General features: G+C 46.0%; 2 protein-coding genes across 2 annotated transcripts in view; one reads left to right on the forward strand and one right to left on the reverse strand.

Moving 5' to 3' along the window:
* The window catches only part of LOC140494482 (very low-density lipoprotein receptor-like), a 58,834-nt gene extending 57,863 nt beyond the window's left edge, over nucleotides 1-971 (reverse strand). The window contains exon 1 of the mRNA XM_072593700.1: nucleotides 826-971. Within this exon, the coding sequence (XP_072449801.1) occupies nucleotides 826-940 (115 nt within the window). The 5' untranslated portion in view covers nucleotides 941-971. The remainder of the gene's footprint in view (nucleotides 1-825) is intronic.
* The window catches only part of LOC140494485 (PALM2-AKAP2 fusion protein-like), a 241,144-nt gene that overhangs the window by 70,856 nt on the left and 156,149 nt on the right, over nucleotides 1-14,139 (forward strand). The window lies entirely within an intron of this gene.

Consider the following 14,139-nt stretch of genomic DNA (forward strand, 5'->3'; position numbering starts at 1 on the left):
TGCCCCCCGCCGTGAGCCAGTGACACCCTGCTGCCCCCCCGCCGTGAGCCAGTGACACCCTGCTGCCCCCCCGCCGTGAGCCAGTGACTCCCTGTTCCTCCGCCGTGAGCCAGTGACACCCTGCTGCCCCCCCGCCGTGAGCCAGTGACACCCTGCTGCCCCCCCGCCGTGAGCCAGTGACACCCTGCTGCCCCCCGCCGTGAGCCAGTGACACCCTGCTGCCCCCCCCGCCGTGAGCCAGTGACACCCTGCTGCCCCCCGCCGTGAGCCAGTGACTCCCTGTCTCCCCCCCCCCCTGTGAGCCAGTGACTCCCTGTCTCCCCCCCCCTGTGAGCCAGTGACTCCCTGTCTCCCCCCCCCCCCCCCGTGAGCCAGTGACTCCCTGTCTCCCCCCCCCGTGAGCCAGTGACTCCCTGTCTCCCCCCCCCTGTGAGCCAGTGACTCCCTGTCCCCCCCCCCCTGTGAGCCAATGACTCCCTGTCCCCCCCCCCTGTGAGCCAGTGACTCCCTGTCTCCCCCCCCCTGTGAGCCAGTGACTCCCTGTCCCCCCCCCCCTGTGAGCCAGTGACTCCCTGTCCCCCCCCCCCCTGTGAGCCAATGACTCCCTGTCCCCCCCCCCCCTGTGAGCCAATGACTCCCTGTCCCCCCCCCCCTGTGAGCCAATGACTCCCTGTCCCCCCCCCGGTGAGCCATGGTGCTGTCCACATGGGGCTGTGATTGACATGAGCTACAGTCAGTCAGGAAGCTGTCTCCATGGTTACGGACCGAAAGACAGCCAATAGAAGGAGTGGACGGACAGTGCACGGAGGGTGTTGGAGAACTCACCATGTCGGTGCTGGGGGAAAGCAGCGGTGAGTCCGAGCTGGAAGCTGATGGTGATGGTGATGGTAAAGGCGATGGCGAACCCCGAGGCCGGGTTCGGGCTGTACGGCTGGGACATGTCTCCTCGTGTCCTCTGCACCGGCTGCGCGCTGACGTCAACACGCAGGGGGCGGGCGGTCAAGCGGGTTTCAACCAGCGACAGGGCGGGAAAAGGGCAACTCCCCCCCAACCGCCAAACTCCACCCCCACCCCAACCGCCACACCCCCCTCATCCCCAACCGCCACACCCCCCTCATCCCCAACCACTGCACCCCCTCATCCCCACACCCCCCCGTCCCCAACCACCACACCCCCTCATCCCCAACCACTGCACCCCCTCATCCCCACACCCCCCCGTCCCCAACCGCCACACCCCCCTCATCCCCAACCACTGCACCCCCTCATCCCCACACCCCCCTCATCCCCAACCGCCACACCCCCCTCATCCCCAACCGCCACACCCCCCTCATCCCCAACCACCGCACCCCCTCATCCCCACACCCCCCTCATCCCCAACCACTGCACCCCCTCATCCCCACACCTCCCCAACCGCCAACCCCCCCCCATCCCCACACCCCCCCCCATCCCCACACCCCCCCTCATCCCCAACCACTGCACCCCCTCATCCCCACACCTCCCCAACCGCCAACCCCCCCATCCCCACACCCCCCTCATCCCCACACCCCCCCGTCCCCAACCACCAAACCCCTCCAATCCCCAACCGCCAAACCTCCACAATCCCCAACTGCCAAACCCCCCATCCCCACACCTCGCCAACCCCCCCCCGCCAACCCGCCCCGTCCCCACACCTCCACAATCCCCACACCTCCCCAATTGTCAAACCCCCCTGCCACCGTCCCCACACCTCCCCAATCCCCAACCATGAAACCCACCCATCCCCACACCTCCCCCACCCCCACACCTCCCCAATCCCCACCCGCCACACCTCCCCAATCACCACACCCCAACCGCCAAACTCCCCAACCGCCACACCCCATCCCCACACCTCTCCAATCACCAACCACCAAACACCCAATTGACAAACCCACCCCAACCACCAAACTCCACCCCCCACCCCAACCACCACACCCCCATCGCCACACCTCCCCAACCCAAATGCCAAACCCCCCCAAACCACCAACCCCCCCAACCCCACACCTCCCCAATCACCAACCCCAACCGCCAAACTCCCAATCACCAAACCCACCCCTATTGCCAAACTCCACCTCCACCCCAACCGCCATACTCCCATCCCCACACCTCCCCAATCCCCAACCCCAACCGCCAAACCCCCAAACCCCACACCTCCCCAATCCCCAACCGCCAAACCCTCCAAACCCCACACCTCCCCAACCCCCAAACCCCACACCTCCCCAATCCCCAAACCCAAGCACCAAACTCCCCAACCACCAAACCCCACACCTCCCCAATCCCCACCGCCAAACTCCCAATTGCCAAACCCACCCCTACCGCCAAACTCCACCCCCACCCCAACCGCCACACCCCCATCCCCACAGCTCCCCAATCCCCAACCGCCAAACCCCACACATCCCCAAACCCCAACCCCACACCTCTCCAACCCCAACCGCCAAACCCACCCCAACCACCAAATCCACCCCAACCGCCAATCTCCCCAAACCCCACCCCCCACCCCAACCGCCAAACCCACCCCAACCGCCAACTCCCCAAACTCCACCCCCACCCCAACCGCCAAACCCCCACCCCACACCTCCCCAGTACCCCACCCCAAATGCCAAACCCCAACCGCCAAACCCCAACCGCCAAACTCACCAAAGCCCACATCCTCCAATCCCCAACCCTAACCGCCACAACCTCAACCCCCTCCCCACCACACTCACCCTACAACATCCCTTTCACTTTCCCTTCCCATACGCGCTCCCTCTCACCAACACTCGCCCACTCACCGACCCTCAACCTCCCCACACTGACCCTCACACACTCTTCTCCATCTTCTCAACCTTACTGACCCTCAGCCCTTCATCCCTCACTGTCCCCTCCATCCTTAGCCACACTGACCCTCACTTCACACTTGACACTCACCCACACTGACCCTCAATGCGCACTGTCCACTCCCTCCCCCTCATTACTCTCAGCCCCCACACTATCCCCTTACTGATCCCCCCACCACACTGATTCTGCCACATACCTTCCCCCACACTGACTGTTACCACTGTTTCTACACCCTCCCCTGCCATAGACCCTTCACTTGCTTCAGCAAGACACAATGCAAGTCTTCTTTCCCTTCGGTAACAATTTTGGTAACAATTTCAGAGCATGAGCATCTTCTTCTATGTCTATTACTCACCCCAAAAACCCCAGGTTCTGTTTTCAAATAGGTTGCTTTCAACACAGCCTCATTTTCAACTACTCACAGTCCCCATTATCACTCATTCTCCTCTTCTTCCTTCTTTTCTTCCCAGCTTACTATGTGCAATCCTTTTTATTCTCTCTTTGGGCTGTGCCTCCACTTAACCGCTCACTCCTTCTTACACACTATATCATCAGCATAACCACCACCCTTTCCTCGCTACTTTCAGTTCTGAAGAAAGGTCATCACTTGAAACATTAACTTTTGTTTTCTCTCCACAGATACTGTCAGACCTGCTGAGTTTCTCCAGCAATTTCTGTTTTTGTTTGATTCAGTAGCCTCAAGACATCTTTTTCTAGTTTCTTGATAAAGCTGAAGGTTATTATCCCTTTAAACAATTATTTTGAACAAATACTGAGTCTGTTGGAGTTACTTTTGATCACAATCATACAACTTAAATGGCCACAGCCAATGGCTTAACCACAGAGACACCTATTGATCTGTGCTAGTAACACCATCAATATCTATATGTTTTTATATGTCCATGTTTCTCACAGTGGAGGTAAGTTCTACAAATCCTAAGAACAGGAGTAGGCAATTTGGCCCCTTGAGGCAAACTGCTCCACCATTCAATAAGATCATGGCTGATCTGTGGCCTAATTCTATATGGAGAAAGTGTGGACTGCAGATGCTAGAGATCAGAGTCAAGAACATGGTGCTGGAAAAGCACAGCAGGTCAGGCAGCATCCGAGGAGCAGAAGAATCGATGTTTCGGGCATAAGCCCTTCATCAGGAAGACTGTCTTCGGCCCATATTCCTTGATGCCCTTGATTAATAAAAAATTGTCATTCTCAGATTTAAAATTAACAATTGAATTAACATAAAATGCTGTTGGAGGAAGAGAGTTCCAAACCTCCAGTACTCTGCATGTAAAAGTGCTTTCTATCATCTCCTAATTGGCCTGGCCCTAATTCTGAGACTACATTCCTGGTTCTATAATGTTTAATCAGTGGTAACAGTTTATTTTCCCAGTTAATATCCTGAAGACCTCAATCAGATCACCTCTTAACCTCCTAATTTCTAAAGAATAAAAGCCTAATTTCTCTAATCTCTCCTCACATCCTAACCCTTGAAGTCCAGATATCATGCTTGTAAAACTGTGTTGAACCCCCTCCACAGCCTAAACATCATTTCTAAGGTATGGTGCCCAAATCTGTGCACAATACTCTAAGTAGAGTCTAACTAGGGTTTTGTATAACTCCAGGATAACATCTACATCCAACCTTTTAGATATGAAGACCAGCATTCCATGAGACTTCTTGACTACTCTCTGTGGCATTTGAAAGAACTATGCACCTGAACCACCTAATCTCATTCAACATCCACCTTGTTTAACTTGATGCCCTAATCTATCCTTTTTCAGTCCAAAATGGAAAACCTCACCCTTGCTTATATTAAATCCATCTACTACAGCTTTGCCCATTCACCCAATCTATCAATATTTTGTTGTAATTTTTTGCTATCATCAATGCCCCATTTTGTATGATCTGCAAACTTGGATATTTGACTTTTTGTGCCATTATTAATTAATATTTTGTGTAACTGAGGCCCCAACACAGATCCCTGTGGGACACCATCATGTGCTACCAAATTACCTATTATACCAGTTCTCTGTTTCCTCCCATTCCACCAATTTCTCAGTCATGTCACTTATCCACCTTAACTAACTGTCTCTTGTATGGAACTTCATAAAGGCCTTCTGGAAGTCCATATAAACAACACCCATTAACTTACCTTTGTCCACCGCTTTTAGATTTTTAGAATTAGATTTTAAATTTAAGTTTAATTGTCATGTATACTCAAGAGTACAGTGAAAAATGTACAATGTTGCCACATACGGTGCCATCTTAGATCCAAAGTACCTCGGCACAAAATTACTGAAATATAAAAATAAAGAAACAAGGTTAAAAGTTCAGCACCACAGTCTTCTTAGCATTATCCCTGGGCCTGTAGATGCTCCAAACTGGGCTTTCCCCGAGAAGGCTCGCTCTCCCTGCACTGGACATGCTTTCGACATGCTGGGCTAAGACCCACCCGGGCACTCCAGGCTTCGTCACCGCTATCAAGGCTTTAGGTCCAACCACCAACCCAAGCGGCCAACCACTTATCACTTCTTCAAAAAACAATGAGATTTGTCAGTTATGACCAAGCCTTAATGAATCTATGCTGACTCTTCCTCATTAACTGTAATTTTTCAAGGTAATCAGTTACCTATCCTTGATAGTTGAATCCAACAATTTCCCCACCACAGATCTCAGGCTAACTGGTCTGTAATTCCCTGGTTTCCCTCTACATCCTTCTGAAAGAGCAGATTGACACGAGCAACTTTCTAATCCACAGATACAACTCCTGAATCCAGGGAATTCTGTTAGATTATAGTAAGGGCATCGGCAATGTGATCTCCTATCTCCTTTAATCGCTGTGGATGGAAACTATCAGGTCCTGGATATTTGTCACTCCAGTTTCATTAATTTCCCCAGTATTGATGATTTACTTAAACTAATGGTCCTCTGTTAATTTCTTTGTGACTTCCAGTGAGTTATCCTTCTTTTCTGTTGTGAATATTGAAACAAAATAATTATTCAGTATGTCTGCTATTTCTCCACAGTCATTGACAACGTCCCCATTCTCAGCCTTCAGTGGGCCAATAGTACTCTTAACCAGTTGCTTTCCCTTTATATAACTGTGAAATCTTTACTTATTGTCTTTTACGTCCCTTCCAAGTTTCCTTTCATAATCCTTTTTATCCTCCCCTATCAGCCGCTTTGTTGGTTTTAATATTTGTCCTATTCTGTGGATCCATACTGTTTTTTGTGTTTTTACAAGCCATTTCTTGAATTTTATGCTGTCCCTTACCTCCTTAGATGTCCATGGTTGTTTTTTTGTGAGGTGGATCTTTTCCTTCCCATGGGTATAAACTGTTTTTGAAAAGCATCAAATGTTTCTTTGAATATCCTTTCCTTCCTCACTTGTTTTATCTGTTAGCAGAGCTTCCCAGTTTACTTTGGTCAGTCTCTGCCTCATCCATTAAAGTCTGCTTTACTTAAATCCAAAATTCTAATAACCGATCTTTGCTTGTCTCCTTCAAACTCAATGTGAAACTTGATCACATTATAATCACTATTTGATGAATTCTCACACACAACTAGGTCACTAATTAAATCAGGCTCATTGCTCATTACTAGATCCAAATTGCTTGTCCCTTGTCGCATCCAAAACATTGCAGTAGGAAACTATTCTGGATACACTCTAGAAATTCACATCCTTTCTGGCAGGCGCTTGCCTGTCTCGCCCAGTCTGTGTTAAGATGAAAATCCCCCATTAATGCTATTCTGCCTTTGCCACAGCCTAATTTCAATATTTATACAATACAGGCATCTCTTCTATAATGCGGTAGATACATTCCCAAGCAGCCCCATGCTAACAAAGTTAAAAATCACACAATACCAGGTTATAGTCCAACAGGTTTAATTGAAAGCACTAACTTTCGGAGCGCTGCTCCTTCATCGGGTGGTTGTGCTAACAAAAATCATGAATACAAATTACACATAAACCAATGGTGATGTAATTGCATTATAATCAACACATACTTTAAAAAGTTTGCATTTTACAAACAGCCTTCCCTATTCACTCAATTGCATTAAAGCCAATTCGCATTAACAAAAGAGCTGCTATCAGATGGTTTATGCATGACACGTAATGTAGTTTTAGTTCCTTTATGGTGCGTCGGTTCAACCCATAAGATTTCTACTGGGTGATTTCCCCTCATCACTTCCCTCTCTCACCAGAGAAGTGATGCTGCTTCTTATCTGTAATGCTAGTTCACCTTCTTCTCCGTAAACCTTATAATCTGGTATATTTAGTTCCCAGTCCTGACCATCCTGCAGCCAGGTCTCTGTAATGGCTATAACATCATAGTTTCCAGTTTGAATCTGTGCCTGCAACTTATTTAATTTGTTACTTCTACACTGTGCATTTGTATAAAGAGCTCTAATTTTAGTTGTACACTCTATCCTGTCCTTCAGCATCTTTTTATCATTTCTCCCTCTTGGCTTACTCAATACACGTTTAACCATCCTGTCTTGTTCATGAACTTGGCCTTGCTTGTTTAGCTTATTAACCTGTACCATCTCCTCACCAGCTGCTTCGTTTCCCACTTCCCTGCCACTTGTTTAAACCAGCCCGACTCCCTTCCTGACTTCTTAAATTTGGAGAGTGCTCTGTCCTTTCTAACCTGTTCTCCTTCTCCTTGAGCTTATTTCTCCTCCTCTTCTGTCCTTTCACTACTATCCCATTTCCCATTGTTCACTTGCTTTCTGAACCTTCCAGACCTCAGGATTATCAGGGAAAGAGTTTTCTTGATTTAAGTTCTAGGTGTAAGTAAGTCTGTAGTCATCTGCCATAATGGCAACGTTGTTCACTCTCATAATTCATTGATCTTCAATATGGGACCTTATGTTAACTAGGATACTGATATTGACCTCTTTCTAAAGGTCTAATTCCGTGCATCCTTGAAGGAGGGGTCTGATCCACAGTGGTCTAATCTTAAAAAAATCATACCCATCAATCTAAAGCCACACTTTTCTCTCTTTCAAATTCATCCATTTTTAGAAATTTCTGATCTTGGCTTATGTACTCACTTATGTGCTTTTAAGATGGTGGTTTTCATCCGTTCATAATGCAGAGAGTTTGCTTCTGACAATAAGTGTTGCAAGAACTTTCAATTAATTCTCCCCTTTAATGGTCAGGTCCAAAACTCTCTTTCCTTCTCTGAGCACCTTTCTCAAATGAAATGAAGCAGGATTTGCCCTCACCTTCATTAAATTGTGTAACTAACTCTTTCAGAAAATCAAAACTCTGTTCTGAATCCAAATCAGAATCAGGTTTTTTTTAAATGATCTGTTCTGATTGTCTAATTTCAGTTTCGCCTTCTCCAATTCAAACTGCTGAATGTCTCTCTCCTGTATTTCTTTCTGCCTTTCCTCTCATTGTTCTTTTACAATTTGGAATTTGAATAATTCATTGTCAGTTGCTATTTGTAAGCTTCTTCCTCTATATTTAGATTAGATTGCTTACAGTGTGGAAACAGGCCCTTCGGCCCAACAAGTCCACACCGACCCGCCGAAGTGCAACCCACCCAGACCCATTTCCCTACATTTACCCCTTCATCTAACACTACGGGCAATTTAGCATGGCCAATTCACCTAGCCTGCACATTTTTGGAGTGTGGGAGGAAACTGGAGCACCCGGAGGAAACCCAAGGAGAATGTGCAAACTCCATACAGTCAGTCGCCTGAGGCGGGAATTGAACCCGAGTCTCTGGCGCTGTGAGGCAGCAGTACTAACCACTGTGCCACCGTGCCGCCCATTTGTTTCAATATTAGCTAGGATTTTGATAATTTCAGTCCCTTTTGCTTCAGCTTCTGTAAAAACTACCTCATTAGATAATTGAAAATGCTAATTTGATATTCCATCTTTATTAGTGCTGACAGATCTGTGATTGAATTGGCTAGGACTGTACATTTAGAGACAAAAAAGATGCAAATGCTGGAATTCAAAGTAAATAAAAAGGAGGCTGGAAGAACACAGCAAGCCAGTTAACATCAGGTGTTGGAGAAGTCAATGTTTCAGATATAACCCTTAATCAGGACTGCACATCAATCCTGAAGAAGGGTTGTACCTGAAACGTTGACTTTTCCACCTGCTGAAACTACCAGGACTGTATTGTGGCCAGACAGACTTACGAAAAACTGGACAATAAATAAAGCATGCTGGGAAAACGAATCAAGAATTGGTCAAAAGGATTTGCACTAAAAACACTGAAATAAACAACTACAGACCTAGATAAATTGCAGCTGCAGACAGCACAATGTACAACTGACCCAGCCCAATCCCAGGACAATAGGAAACATTGAGTTGTTTTCCAGAACAAATCAGCACCTCACACCCTTATTTTGGAAAGGCTACCTGACCTACATGCCCCTAACACCTTCAGGAACTAAGATCCAAGGACCACCCCACCATCAACACATCAATACCTGATTGGGCCTGATAGATCAGAGTGATCAAGCCCTGATCAGTCTATTGGTAGGAATTGAAGACACTCCCAAAAGGGCATGAAAGCTTCCATGTATAAGAATCACCACATCACCACCCTCAGGAGTGGTAACTCGAGACCAACAACCATGAAGGGAAGATGACAAGCAATCATCACTACATAGAATAAGGCCAACGTCTACACTGTAAGTAATCTCATCTAATCTAGTGTGGTGGTATTTGATCATTTTAAGTTAAAGTGTAAGATAGTTAATTAGATTTATAATGTTAATTGTTAGTTTGTAGTGTATTTGTTATTATTGTGTTGAAATAGATAAAGATCATTTCTTATTACTGTTATGAGTCAACTCTCTGAATATAAGGGTCAAAACACCGAGTGGCAAGCACAACAAATTGGTGACTCTAGTGGGATTCAACAAGACGTGACTTCATTGCACCGAATTCAAACCCTGTGGAACCTATTATTCCCTGAAACTTTGCCTGTGTCAAATCTTTAGTGGGATCTGATTAGATTAGATTATATTAAATTCCCTACATGATGGAAACAGGTCCTTCGGCCCAACAAGTCCACACTTGATGAACAGTAATCCACGTAGACCCATTCCCCTACCCTATATTTGCCCCTTACTAACACACCTAACCCTATAGGCAATTTAGTATGACCAATTCACCTGACCTGCACATCTTTGGATTGTGGGAAGAAACTGGATCACCAAGAGGAAACTTATGCAGACATAGGGAGAATGTGCAAACTCCACACAGACTGAGGTGGTACTTGAACCCTGGTCCCTGGTGCTGTGAGGCAGCAGTGCTAACCACTGGGCCAAAAGGTAAAATACCAAAAGTCAGGTGAGACCTGGTGGGATTAAGACTGGAACATAGCAAAAGCCATACTCTCTGTTTGATCCACCCCCATACCCCTTAGTTAATTGAGAAAGGCACCAGAGTAGAGGATTATCCTGTGTGGGAAAAGAAGCACAGACAATATATTAGAAAGAAAAAAGTGGCCCATATGGGCAGAATTTTGCTGTAATGATGAAACTGGACCAGGATCCCTCCAACAAAAGTATTGGAAAGATTTGAGGAAAATTCAAGGGAAGTGGATTTCCAAATTTGAAAAACCCACAGCAATAATATGCTGTCTGGGACAATTGCTAGGTGTTGAGCAGGATTTGAAAAAGGTTTGTAAAGGATTAGAGGTTGCAAGGAAAGAAATAGCAGTGTTGCAACTGAAAACTGTGACTTGGGACCAAAGAAATCAGGCCAACATATTACACATTGAGCAATTCCAAACAGTGTGGGAAAGTGTACACGGACACTCAGCACGCACTGTCAGCTAAAGAGGCTGCTGAGAACAAAGTAAGCCAGTTAAAAGGTAAATGTGCATAGCTAAAAGTAGCAGCAGTATAGGTAATATACCAGTCACATAAGGAAATGAAACAGGCAGCCACAGACCACATTACGTGCCTGTGGGAGGTGGAGAATTTAAAATCCCAACTCTCAAACCACAACTGAGTAATGTATGCCTGTGGGGATGTTAAAAGGGAAGAACAGGAGGTAGACTGGGATGAGGTCAGGGAAGACACACAGCAGTAAACATCTTCAGAGGATTGGGCTTCACCCCCACCCTTCAAAGAGGAGCCAACCCCTTCAGCGCCCCTGGAGACACTCCCTGTGGCAATGAACCAGATTACCAACGAAAGATGGATCGGGGACGTTGATACCCCAGCAATAGCCAACACCACTCTATTTACAGCAGCACAATTGGCAGAAATCGCTAAAAGATTCCAGATTTTGAGCCATTTGCCGATCCATATATATTCTTTTCAGAGGGTCAGACAACAAAAGGTATTGCATGGGTTAGGCAAGAGAGAGGAGGTAAATCTGGGCAGCATGGTGGCTCAGTGGTTAGCACTGCTACCTCACAGCATCAGGGACCCGGGTTCACTTCCAGCATCAGGGGATTGTCTGAGTGGAGTTTGGACATTCTCCCCGTAGTTGCAACGGTTTCCTCTGGTTACTCCGGTTTCCTCCCACGGTCCAAAGAAATGCAGGTTATGTGAATTGGCCATGCTAAATTCTGCATAGTGTTCAGGAATGTGTGGGTTAGGCATTTTAGGCAGGAGAAATGTAGAGTAATAGGATAGGAGAAAGGTCTGGGTGGGTTACTCTTTGGAGAGTTGGTCTGGACTTGTTGGACCAAATGACCTATTTCCATACTGTAGAGCAGTGTTTCTTAACGGGGGCGGAAGTGCCCCCTGATGGGCATTTGCCTTCCTTCGGTGGGTGTTGAAGTCAAAGGGGGTAGCAAGGGAGCACTGAACGACTTTGTAGAGAGTTTACCAATCACTGGGAAGATTGCCGTGTCCTTGAAGGACATTGCTGTGTGCATATTGTTAGTCACATAGCACTAGTCTGTTATTTTCCCTGCACCCATGGAGGCCTGTGCTCTGGTTGCTGCACTATTATTGTTAGTCTTCTCTGTGAATGGCAAACCATTTGAACTCGTTCGCAGTTGGCACTGATTCTACTGCCGAGATCAATATCACCGAACTCATAACTTCTAGGAAGATGAAATGCAGCTTTTCAACTGTTCTATTGGGTGGCAGAATGAATGCACATTAAAGCTAATTAGCCAATCAAATTTTGCAACTTGTCTGAGTGTCTCAAAATTATCGTGATACGGTAATACCCATGAGTCCATCAGGGTATTCGATCGACAGTGTAAAAATGGCCTCATTGATTAAGTAAAAGTGTAGGCAGTATAGCATGGACTATTTGCAATATGGCTTTATTCAATCTCCATCTAATAAACAGTTACCACTGTGCTTGCTCTGTGAACAAAATTTTTCCAACAAGGCCATGAAGCCTTCCCATCTTAAACATTTGGAAAAGAAACAGTGACAATAAGGACAAAGATTTGGCATATTTTCAAACATTAAAGAATAAGTTCAATCAGCAACCAACGATTTCCACTGCTTTTTTCAAAGATGGGAGCCACAAATGTGGATGGTCTTGTGGCATCATACAACATAAACTTCATTCCGTGGGTGAATCGTTGGTGCTTCCAGCTATTGCCGAAGTATTATCAACCATGTACATCAGGAACCATTAATGACTATCAGGCGTATTCCTCTTAGCAATGATTCCGTGAGAAAGCACATCGATGAAATGGCCTCAGACGTTGAGGATAAATTATGTTCCCTTTTGATATCAAAAGAAATTGCCTTACAAATTGATGAAAGTACTATATGCGGAAATCAAGCTTTACTTTTGAGGTACGTACGTTTCATCGACAAAAATGAAATACGAGAAGAACTACTTTTTACTCTGGATCTACTGACAGATACCAAAGGTAAGACTATCTTCGACTGTGTCAAGGATTATTTTGATTAAAAAGTCTGTTCCCCTCAAAAACATTGTTGCTAGTGCCATGGATGGCGTGCGTGCTATGACTGGCCAACATCGGGGATTTGTCGCATACTTAAAGAGAGAAGTGCCACATGTTTTCGCAGTACACTGCATTATCCATCGGCAGCATCTGGCTGCAAAGAAACTTAGTGAAGTCCTCAACCATTCTCTACAAGTGGTGACAGATGTGGAAAATTATATAAAGAGACATGCTCTGAATGAACAACTTCTCCGCCAACTCTGTAAAGATAATGAAGATGAATTTCTGCAATTTGCTGCTACACACAGAAGTGAGATGGCTCTTGAAAGGAAAATGCCTCCATCGTTTCCATGAACTGTTCGAATCTATCATCGAATTCCTACACCGAAATAATGAAAACCTTTGTACGAAAGCCGAAACTGTAAAACACGATTGTGCATATCTCGCGGATATATTCGATAAGTGCAATTCGCTTAATCATGCAGATACAAGGAGATAATGTGAGTTTCATAAAAACAAGGAATACTGTGACTTCTTTTATTGAGAAACTTGATCTCTTTCATCGGAATATCAGTCGTCATGAGTTTTACCAGTTCCCGAGTTCAAACAATATCGCGGAAGATATTACTGATGATCAATTACTTATCTACTCAGCTCACATTTGTGCACGTCAGGAAGATATGAAAATACGACTTGCTGACCTTATTGAGATGGAGATCCCTACATGGCTGGCTGACCCCCTTTATCTCATGTGCAGAAGAAATGGGCATTCACCTTCAGGAAGAAATGATCGAGCTCCAAAATGACACTACAATGAAAATTCGGTTTTCGCAAATGGGTGAGCCCCTTTTTTTGTTTTTTTTTGGATTCAAGATGCCACCTGATGTCGTTTCCCGCTATTAAGCAAAGAGGCAAAGTGGTTTGCACGACCATTTCCTACCTCTTATTTGGTTGAGAAAGGATTCAGTGCCAGAATACAAGAGAAGACCCACAATCACATGGATGTTGTTCAGCGTGGTGACCTGAGATTGCTTTTGACAAAAATTGAACCAGATGTATAAGATTTAGCAAGACAACATGAACCACAAGGATCACATTGACTATTTTGCTATCACAGACTAAATTTTATACAGAGTGAGCCAAAAGTAGGTGGACAGTAAGAACAGTAATAAATGATGGGTTTTTTTTGTATATAAAACATATTTCACAAGTTCCGTTTTCAGCACTGCAGAGTATTGCAGATATATGTGGAAAAACAGACTTTAGTGATTTGGGGGCATTGCATGATTTCAAGGATAAGAAGGGGGCATTGAATATGGAAAGTTTGAGAAACACTGCTGTAGAGGATTCTATGACCTTATCGTAAGGTGTTTGAGCTAGTCAGTACAGTCTGCAATCTCAGTCCCTCTAAATGTAGGGGAAGAAACCCCAGCCAACATGA

The sequence above is a fragment of the Chiloscyllium punctatum genome, chromosome 24 (genome assembly GCF_047496795.1).
Source record: "Chiloscyllium punctatum isolate Juve2018m chromosome 24, sChiPun1.3, whole genome shotgun sequence".
NCBI classification, from domain to species: Eukaryota; Metazoa; Chordata; class Chondrichthyes; order Orectolobiformes; family Hemiscylliidae; genus Chiloscyllium; species Chiloscyllium punctatum.